We start from the raw sequence: 9,523 nt of genomic DNA, 5'->3' as shown, positions 1-9,523 counted from the left end.
ATATTTCTGATGACCGTTACAAATGAGAGAATCTCAAGTGATGCACCACATCAGGGTACTTTATTAAACAAGCTACTAAATTGAATCATGTTGATTAAGTTCTGGCAACAAGTCAGAAATCCATTTTTCCCATAAATATTTTCTTTATTGATGAATTTTTCAGAAACAAAAAGTTACACAAGGACACGTCTTCAGCGGGGCAATTTCACTGGCCATTCTCATAGTCTGCGAGGTTCTTTCTTTTGCCCTGTTCATGTACATGATTGCCCCATGTGTAGGTCAGGTACATCAGAATCATGGCTGTAAATAGAGATGCAGGTTTGTAGAGAAGTTTAGTCACACACAATGTTTAATCCATAGCTAGAAATAGTATAGACTGATATAATATATATATATATATATATAGTACCTTGCAAAAGTCTTAGGCACGTTAGTATTTTCACCCAGAAAAATGGTTAAGCCAGTCATTTATATCTTCTATATTATTATATCTTATATCTAGCTGTAGTGTAGGGATTGAACGATTACCGGTTTCACGATAAACTACGATAAAATGTCCTGATGGTTAATTCTCTGTTATTGTTAACCCCACTAAAGATACAAAAAATATTGTAAACCACCATAAAATTTTCATGCACTATATTCCAAGACTTCTGAAGCCATTCGATAGCTTAATGTGAGGTACAAATTAATATTAAGTCGTTAAAGTTAATGGAAATGTATCTCTCCTCTGTGTCCTCAGTCATTCTCCAGTGCGTCGTGTTTGGTTACGTCAGTAACGAGGAAACTCACTCCAAGATCAATGTTCCCATTATTATACTTTATTTGTAGAAAAAGTTTTTTTTTCTCACTATAATAACACTTGCTGCTCAATTATCCACTAACCTCGTTTATAATACAATTTTAAATAAATGAGAGAGTGCGCCGCAGTGATAGAAGAGGTGTGCGCTGTGTTATAATGCGTTGCTATTGACAACAGTCATATAATTTAATGTGTATGTTTTTTTTTAAAGTTCCTTGAGCTGCTAATTTTATTTGTTGTTTGTTGATTTCCAAATATAAAACTTGTTGAAATGTTTTTAGTGTGCGTATCAGTTCTTTTTGAAAATTTTCATCTTATTTTAACAAAACCATGATAATTTTGGTCACTATAATCGTGATATGAAATTTTCATACCGTTACATCCCTATGCGTGTCATTAGGAAATATCATTTACATTTCCAAAGATTCCTTTTGCCATTAATTGTAACAATACAGTGAGATTTTTGTATGCACAAATTAGTCTGACAACAGTCGGTGCTCCACACGGAGATCTGATCTCACCATCAAGTCCATCTGGGGTTACATGAAGAAATAGAAAAAAACTGACAGACTTAATCCAGAAGAACCGTTGCAATGTCTCCAAGACGCTTGAAGAAACCTTCCTGCAGAGCTACCTAAAAAGTGTACCTGTGCAAGTGTACCGAGGACAGGTGTTTTAAACGCAAGTGGTGGTCACACCAAATATTGATTTGATTTAGTTAATAGAAGTTAATTGATCAATAAAATCTATTTATGACATTATTTTGTGAAAGCATCCACACTTTTACAGCATTTTAGCGCTAAAACTAGCTCCTAAATCTGTGAAATGTTAGGAATAGTCAAGAGAACTCCTAAGTCACTAAGACTGAATGACAAAGAATTCTAATGGCTGTAGCTGGCAATCCTCCCAAAGACACTGTACACCATTGAGGCATTAGTCTTGAGTGCTGAACCGTTTCTTCATAAATGCAATACATATTTTGATTTATAGATTTTAATCTACTATAAAACACCAAAAATAAATATTTTATAAATAAATAAGGTCTGATTACCTGTGTCAGTTGTATTTGGCGTGCTGTCTGAGGGGACGCCCCGAGCTCAGAATTTAACCCAAACCCAGAATACTCCCCGTATCCCAGCCGAGGTGGCGGAGGGATGCAGAAAACTGTCAAGGTACTAGGCGAGTCGGCTCTCGGCTATGTATATATACCTCCTCTCGAGCTGATTAGATACTGTTTGAATTCGCTCCTCCTGAACGTTGTTTATAAAACATAATTTATCTCTTGAATTCTGCAATGTCTCGCGATGCAGACATGCAAGAGGCTTACAATAAGCTGAACATATACTAGTTTAATTAGTGACACTTAGCCTACATTTTAAAACCTTTATTTGAATATGGCAACATTTTTATTTTAAAATCTTTATTTGAATATGACAAATTATTTATTTAAAAATGTTTCTACAATATTAATTGATTAAATCACTGACAGAGACCCCTCCCCCATCATCCAATCACTGTGTGCATAGTTAGTAAACGAGGTCAACCCCATCCCTTCTCTTAGCTGAAGACTTCTCTCAATTCCTTAGCAAAAATCTCTGTGTGGATCGTACCAGCTAGTGTCAGACTCATTGTGTGCACACAAAAATCTCACTGGATTATTACAATTAATTGCAAAAGGAATGTTTGGAAATGTAAACTGACATTTCCTACAGACACACTCCAGCAAAATATACAAATAACTGGCTTAAAACCAATTTTTTTGGATGAAAATACTAACTATATAACTATACATTTTTAACACCTGTGCATTGCTTATTTTTGGCCCAAAATGACTTACGTGGTGCAACCTTGAATACAGATGATTTGAATCGCCTCCACACATTTGGGATTCCCTTGGAAAAGTAGTTTGGGAAAGCTCTCTGCTCAAAGGGGGAAATACTGTAGGTGATCACATGCCTTATCTTGGCCAAATCTCCGAAGTGACGACCCATTGTGCCAAGAAAGCTGATCTAGGAAATGAAATCAAGGTTCAAATTTAGTACATTTAAAATAAAATTAGCATACAGTATCTCGGAAGGACCACATTTGACTGTCAATAATTGACTCAATTTTAATACATTTTAATTGTTGTGTGTGTATATATATATATATATATATATATATATATATATATATATATATACACATACATATATAAGAATAATTTACATTTTTAAATATATTACAAAAGAAAACAGCTAATTTAAATTAACTGATGGTATGTTGTTTTATGTACCTTAAAATTATATACATGCATTTAAAATATAATATTGCTAATTCAATTAATTAATTAATTATAACACGTTTATAAGAATCTCTCGTAATGTAAAAAAAATAAAACAGCTGTATTTGTACAAAATCAGGCTTAGAATATAAAATTGAAAAATGTATAAATGCTACATAATGTAGCATATACAATTTATGGGGTTGAGATGGAATTGGATATTGTACGAAAAGACGTTATTTGAGTCAGGATAATTTCCTCATTTAGTAACGTTATCGGATTGATAAATTCAATATTACACTGATAAACAAGACTCAAGCGTAACTTGCACATCACGTGGCAAAGCTGACAGATAAGAATGAATATAGTTACTTAAAATCGTATAAATTAAATGGGTAGTTTATTACCATTAATTGACGGGGAGTGCAGAGAAAACGCACAGAACATTTTAGTCACATTTATAAGCGTTACGTCGCTAGGCTAGCAGCTTTCTGTAAGACCTTGCTTGACATTCAACTCAATCGCACGGTCTCTGTTTACACATACATTTATACACCCAAACCTACATTACATCGCTTAATTAAGATAATGTCGTAATTGTTTAACTCACTATAGTAAAAATGTAAGGCAAGAAAATATTTCTGCTCACCAACCTTACTGTTCCTTAACACCCTTGTCCTGGTATGGATCTACAACTTCCGCCTGCAACCGCAAGTCATATCCGCTTCCGCTTGATTTCACGCTTTCTTATTGGTGCTCCACTCTACTGGTTCCTGGCTATCGAGACACGTGAAGGTCAGCGTAGTGCTGGGACATTGTATACAGTGGTCAGATATAACCATTAAGTTATTTTGTGTAGCGTTTGCTATTCTTCTCCCCAATGGATAATCAAGGAGTCACGGCAGACCCTCAACTGCAGCAGTTTATCGAGATCGAGTCGCAAAAGCAGAGGTTTCAGCAGCTTGTTCATCAGATGACAGAAGTGTGCTGGGTAAGTGTGTTTCTGTCCTATTGGGCTGCGTAATGCATCCTCTTTATGAGGCTGCACATATACAGAGAGACTGACTGACTGCACAGTATATTCTGTCCTAGCATGTATGATCTGTGGATTTGGAAGATGTTTCATTATGTAGTTCAAGCAATTAATTTAAGGTGCTGCCCTCTTTAGTCGCGGAGCTTGTGACCCTTCGGGGTTCTTCTCGGTGCGATTCCCATCCCAGCTCACCAAAGCTGAATTCATTTGAACACATATACAATAAATACAATACAATAAAACTGTAATGACAAATGATTATTATTTAAAGTAGCCGGGGTTTTTTTATATTTAAAAATGTAATTTATTCAAGTGATGTCAAAGCTGAATTTTCAGCATCGTTTCTCCGGTCTTTAGTGTCACATGATCCTTCAGTTAAAAACAGTTGTGCTCATTATTTTTTTTTCAATTCTTAGATGAATATATTTTTCAAAAGAACATCATTTATTTTAAATATAAATATTTTGTAACAATATAAAGGTATTTGGTGTCTTAATGCATCATTGCTGAATGTATAAATGTATTAATTTCTATATATTTTACTTAACTTTTGGAAAGTAGTAGCCTATATTTATTTTTATATTGATTACTAATTAAGAGCTGAGTATCTTGTTCATGCTATATATACACATACAAATTTAGCAGTCATCAGTTGTGGGGGTTTTTGGAGCTCATTGTGTGTTTGTCTTTGCAGGAGAAGTGCATGGATAAGCCTGGTCCAAAGCTCGACTCCAGGACAGAGGTGTGTTTTGTAAACTGCGTGGAACGATTCATCGATACAAGTCAATTCATCCTCAACAGACTAGAGCAAACTCAGAGGAGTAGAGGAACATTCTCAGAGACAATGACTGACTAGTAGAACTTCAGCCACTTATTGAGGATTCGTCATGCCAACAAAAACTATGAGGCAACCGCTATATACAGGATTTAGTTAATTTCTCAAAGACAAAAGTGCCTCTTTTTGCTATTATTTTGAAGGCCATGTATTCGAAATCAAATGGATGCATGTACAGTCCCATAGAAAGCCCTACTTATCATTACCATCGATATAATTGACATTTCCCAGTTCTAAGATTTTGGTATGAAAACAAGTACATACTGTGGATCCCATTGTACAGATCTGATCTGGAATTGAGAAGGAGGCTCTGCATTTCACTTTCGTCAAAGTACATTACCAAGTATACAAAGACCAAGTCTTACTGGGATTGTTTCAAGATCTGTGGCTTATACAGTGTCTGTTGAAATGTGAACTTGAAATAAAAAGACAACATACTCTCTGCAATTTATTCATATGATGTGTAAAAATGTCACAGGAGAAAGCAGAGTTCAAGTTAGAAATGCTCTAGCTCCTTAAATAAACACTAATGAGACTTCTTAGAGGTTTCGGTGTACTATTTATTAAAATAGCTTAGCAGGCACTATGTACATATAATATATATATATATATATATATATATAGAAAACAATGCACCACCTCTTCAGTTCAGTTGTTGCTTAAGAAAACATTTTTCAAAAATACAGATATGTTCCTGACAGTTTGGGGTCAGTACATTTTTATAAAAATTAGTATAAAGAAATTATTACTTTAATCAGCAAGGATGCATGAAATTGATCAAATGTGACAGTAAAGACATTTATAATGTTGCAGAACTTTCTATCCTGAACTGAACTGTTTTGACTATGCCATCACAGATGTACCTTTAAACAGTACTTTTAAATTGTAAGAATATTTCACAATATTACTGTTTGCATTATTTTTGATCATATAACTGCAGCCTTATATTTCAGAACAATCAAAAATATCTTACCGACCCCAAACTTTTGAATGATAGTTCATAAGATGTCAAGCACATTGTAATAAATAATATTGTGTATTTATGTAACAGATGAGGCACTGAATATTAAGCTGATAAACGTAAAGTGCTTGATATGAATGTAATCATATGCATATCCTAAACAATGCTGGTTTAGTCATAGAATAAATAATGTTACATTTAACAAGATTGTATAGCAGATTTTTAAACATTATGCTCCAACTTCAGGATTTTGTATTCAAAACAAGTGACAGGGCACATCATCGTTACTCTGGAAATATCAACAGTGTGAAACTAAAAAGAAATATTATAGATGGAAAATATGTAAGAAGTATCTTGTATACTAAAACACGCGCACACATAAAATGCAAATTAAGTACTCTCACAGTATTAATGGTTTGCAAAGTATGCTTGTACAGTAGCATGTAGTAAATCAGTATTTTTGCTAGTATTATTCTAGATAAAAAATGTACCATTGCTCCTCTTGTCTAAACTCTCTGGAAAAAAGCCCTTTGCGCTTCTTTCCTTAGTCAGATTGCTTTCGTCCACCGTAATCATCACGTCGGTTGGCAAAGCCAAGTACGGTTGGCTACACGTGTTGACTTGAGGTCCACGGTGCAGATATAAAGGTAGAGAATCCAAGTTAAAGTTAATGTCCTTGAACGCATGGAGAAGAAAAATGCCAATGATGATTGTAAGAAAGCCACTAACAGTCCCAGCAGCCCCATCGGTGGACATTCGAAGCCACTCCTTAAACAAGATGGCCGAACAAGCCATGACGGATACAGTAAAGAAGACATAATAAATAGGTGTAACTATAGATGTGTTAAAAATGTCGAGGGCTTTATTAAGGTAGCTTATCTGGATACTGATGCAGATCACAAGACATATGAGCAGAGCCCAAAACAGTGGCTCTTTCAGAACAGCTGTACCAGCGAACAGCTCTTTGATCCCAATGCCAAGGCCTTTCACACAGGACACAGATAATGAACCAATCACAGAGCAGATGAGGATGTACACCAGCACATTTTTCTGACCATAGCGAGGTGCGACAAACAAGATCAGGGCCAGACTACTCACAACAATGCAGACAGCAAATGCGATGAATCCTGTGATACATGCAAGAAAGACGACCGTTATAAAAACAGTACAGAGCTCACAGGGGGCCATGGTGTACTTGTAAATTAGGGTATCTTTGGTATCCAAAGTGTATTTGAAAATTTACCTGGATCTTTGAGTTTCTCTGCCATTGCTGTCAAAGAAGCAACCTCTTCCTCTTGAGGAGCATGGAGCACCATTACAGTGGAACCGAAGATGCAAAGCAAACAGCCAATTTTCCCATGGATATTCAGACGCTCACTCAGGAAGTATGATGAGAGCACAGCACTGATGAAAAAAAAAAGTTTGTACATTCAGTAAAAACTTATTTTAGGCGAATAATTAATGTTCCGTTGAGACTGTACACACCTGTACAAACCCAAAAGATTTTTTTAAAGAAATGAATTAAAAAAATGAATTTATTCAGCAAGGATGTATTACATTAATCTAATAGTACTAATAAAGACTTTTATATCATTACAAAACAAATGCGATTTCAAATAAATACTGTTGTTTTGAACTTTCTACTCATCAAATCCTGAAAAAACGTATCATTAGACAAAAATATTAATCAGAAAAATTAAAAATAAATTATAATAAGCAATATCTCCTAGGCACCAACCGTAGACTGGAGTAATAATTACTACTTTTGAACAGTGTATCTTTATCTGTGACTGCAATTAAAGTTATAATTTTTAAAAGGTGGTGTACACTACTAGGTACATTTACCTGACCAAAACGCTCAGTGCTCCCAGGGGTGTTACTAACGTAGCAGGTGCAAATGCGTAAGCTGCAAAATTTGCTACCTCACCTATTCCCACTTAAAATGAAATACATGACAAGACAAAAGATTGTGATTAGGGAGTTCATAATGACATATTAATGTGTACTGTGTAAATAGCAATCTCTCATTCCTAAGATCTAAAAATCCACATACAATTATAATATTTACATGCAGGTCTGATTAAGGTCCATATTTTGGTTATAATTCAGCTTTACTTATGACAAATAAATACATAAAATGATAATGCCATACTTAATATGAGCCCTGCCCACCACAACCATTCTTTCAGGTATGCATATCCACCTTGACCTGAATAGTGGAGAGAACAGACCTGATTAGACAGCACAAGAAAAAGGAAATAATCAATCATAATGTCAAAACAAAAGCATAAAAAAATCTGCAATTCAAATACTGTATGAAGTATTGTGCAATGGTACTCTAATTTAAATCACCTACCTGCTCTGGTAGAGCCCCTTTTTGCCAATCGTAAGAGCCCTTTCTTTTTCAATATGAAACTGCCACCGATGAAGATAGTGGAACTTACAGCAAGTGCCAAACCAATGTAGAAGTCATTGCGGTTTGCAGCATCCATCTGAACGCAGTTTTAATAGAAGGACTAGATATTACATTTGGGCATTAGTTATTTTAGTTACATCGGGGGGTCTGTCTAAAAAACCTAGTGAGCTGCCTAGCTAGATATTATTTTTGGCATAGTAAAACACAGCTTTCCGTCTAGGTAGGCAACACACTAGTTAAAACAGCCACATTATAGAATAGGAAGCAAATCATGTGACTCATGTGACTCCTGCTTTTCTTCACATCGCCAGTACTTCAAAGCAATACAACATGACATTTCATTGTAGACTATTTGTTCATCTGCTCTAAACATTTATAACGACAGGAAATGCATGATCACAGCATTTTCAAATAGAGAAAGCTACTTTTTAGAATGATGTAAGTAGATTTTGGTTAGCGCACTAAGCTTTATTGTATTTTACACTAGGAGGCATTGTTGTTTCATGTTACGGTTCATATTAAGATTTAATTTAAATTGACTAACCTTGTATTCGTATCGTCCATCGGTGGCAGTTACGTCTCGTGTGAATAAACTTCCTGGTGAAGTTACTGTAACCCTGGTTGCCAGATATTATTAACTTCCCCTATTGTCAAACATTGCCAGTCCCCTGCCCTGTCTGTCTGCACATTTTGGGGAATTTATCTTTTCTTTAAACGAAACCATTCTGAGACAGATGGTACTTTCTATGGTTTTAAACTGAATTTGGTGAAAGTATTATGTCAAATGTCTGCTTTTGAAACTCCTCAAGTGTGTAAACGTTGATTTCATTTTGATCCTTTTCCACAGTTTAAAATCAGCGGTTTCTATTTTAAACAACAGTTATAGATGATAAAATTAAAATAAATACATTGGTAACACTTTACAATAAGGTTTCTAATTCGTCTACCTAGGCTTCCTACCTAACATGAACTAACAACGAGCAATACATTTGTTACAGTGTTTCTTAATATTTGCTCATGTTAGTTAATAAAAATACAGTCATTCATTGTTTGTTCATGTTAGTTCACATTAACTAATGTTAACAGATACAACTTTTGATTTGAATAATGAATTAGTTATATTGAAATGAACTGATTAATAAATGCTGTAGAAGTATTGTTCTTAGTTTATGTTAACTAATGTAGTAACTAATGAAACCTTATTGTAAAGTGT

The 9,523-nt window shown here is 34.7% G+C and overlaps 3 protein-coding genes across 4 annotated transcripts; 1 reads left to right on the top strand and 2 right to left on the bottom strand.

Annotated features, from left to right (window-relative positions):
• Nucleotides 1–123: 123 nt before the first annotated feature.
• Nucleotides 124–3,849, bottom strand: uqcrq (ubiquinol-cytochrome c reductase, complex III subunit VII). Of its 2 annotated transcripts, none has more exons than XM_077247867.1 (3): nucleotides 3,719–3,849; nucleotides 2,640–2,811; nucleotides 124–300 (listed from the first exon to the last, which is right to left on the bottom strand). In XM_077247867.1, the coding sequence occupies exons 2-3, from the start codon at nucleotides 2,791–2,793 to the stop codon at nucleotides 206–208; spliced, it is 249 nt and encodes an 82-aa protein (XP_077103982.1). In that variant the 5' UTR covers nucleotides 2,794–2,811; nucleotides 3,719–3,849; the 3' UTR covers nucleotides 124–205. The 2 variants fall into 2 exon arrangements, with proteins under 2 accessions (XP_077103982.1, XP_077103983.1); XM_077247868.1 differs by having other exon boundaries at nucleotides 3,715–3,736.
• Nucleotides 3,821–5,100, top strand: timm8a (translocase of inner mitochondrial membrane 8 homolog A (yeast)). Its single transcript, XM_077247866.1, has 2 exons — nucleotides 3,821–4,056; nucleotides 4,793–5,100. Exons 1-2 carry the CDS (start codon nucleotides 3,946–3,948, stop codon nucleotides 4,952–4,954), a joined length of 273 nt encoding a protein of 90 aa, XP_077103981.1. The 5' UTR covers nucleotides 3,821–3,945; the 3' UTR covers nucleotides 4,955–5,100.
• Nucleotides 5,101–5,950: 850 nt separating this feature from the next.
• On the bottom strand, nucleotides 5,951–8,935 carry LOC143756965 (magnesium transporter NIPA2). The gene is made up of 6 exons (XM_077247865.1): nucleotides 8,855–8,935; nucleotides 8,251–8,386; nucleotides 8,047–8,103; nucleotides 7,740–7,830; nucleotides 7,138–7,298; nucleotides 5,951–7,021 (listed from the first exon to the last, which is right to left on the bottom strand). The coding sequence occupies exons 2-6, from the start codon at nucleotides 8,384–8,386 to the stop codon at nucleotides 6,369–6,371; spliced, it is 1,098 nt and encodes a 365-aa protein (XP_077103980.1). The 5' UTR covers nucleotides 8,855–8,935; the 3' UTR covers nucleotides 5,951–6,368.
• Nucleotides 8,936–9,523: the final 588 nt, after the last annotated feature.

This window comes from Siphateles boraxobius, unplaced genomic scaffold (assembly GCF_051911475.1).
Source record: "Siphateles boraxobius isolate OS27281-9 unplaced genomic scaffold, OSU_SipBor_1 3, whole genome shotgun sequence".
In the NCBI taxonomy this organism is placed as follows: Eukaryota; Metazoa; Chordata; class Actinopteri; order Cypriniformes; family Leuciscidae; genus Siphateles; species Siphateles boraxobius.
Note: the sequence above shows the minus strand (reverse complement) of the source record. Positions and strands in the feature narration are given on the sequence as shown.

Coding starts and splice junctions, on each gene's coding strand:
- LOC143756965 (XM_077247865.1), bottom strand. CDS start 8,386: ATGGATGCTGCAAACCGCAATGACTTCTACATTGGTTTGGCACTTGCT. Junction 8,104..8,250: donor AAGGGGCTCTACCAGAGCAG/GTAGGTGATTTA, acceptor TCCACTATTCAG/GTCAAGGTGGATATGCATAC. Junction 7,022..7,137: donor AGAGAAACTCAAAGATCCAG/GTAAATTTTCAA, acceptor CATGTATCACAG/GATTCATCGCATTTGCTGTC.
- timm8a (XM_077247866.1), top strand. CDS start 3,946: ATGGATAATCAAGGAGTCACGGCAGACCCTCAACTGCAGCAGTTTATC. Junction 4,057..4,792: donor AGATGACAGAAGTGTGCTGG/GTAAGTGTGTTT, acceptor TTGTCTTTGCAG/GAGAAGTGCATGGATAAGCC.
- uqcrq (XM_077247867.1), bottom strand. CDS start 2,793: ATGGGTCGTCACTTCGGAGATTTGGCCAAGATAAGGCATGTGATCACC. Junction 301..2,639: donor TGTATTCAAGGTTGCACCAC/GTAAGTCATTTT, acceptor CTCTATTTACAG/CCATGATTCTGATGTACCTG.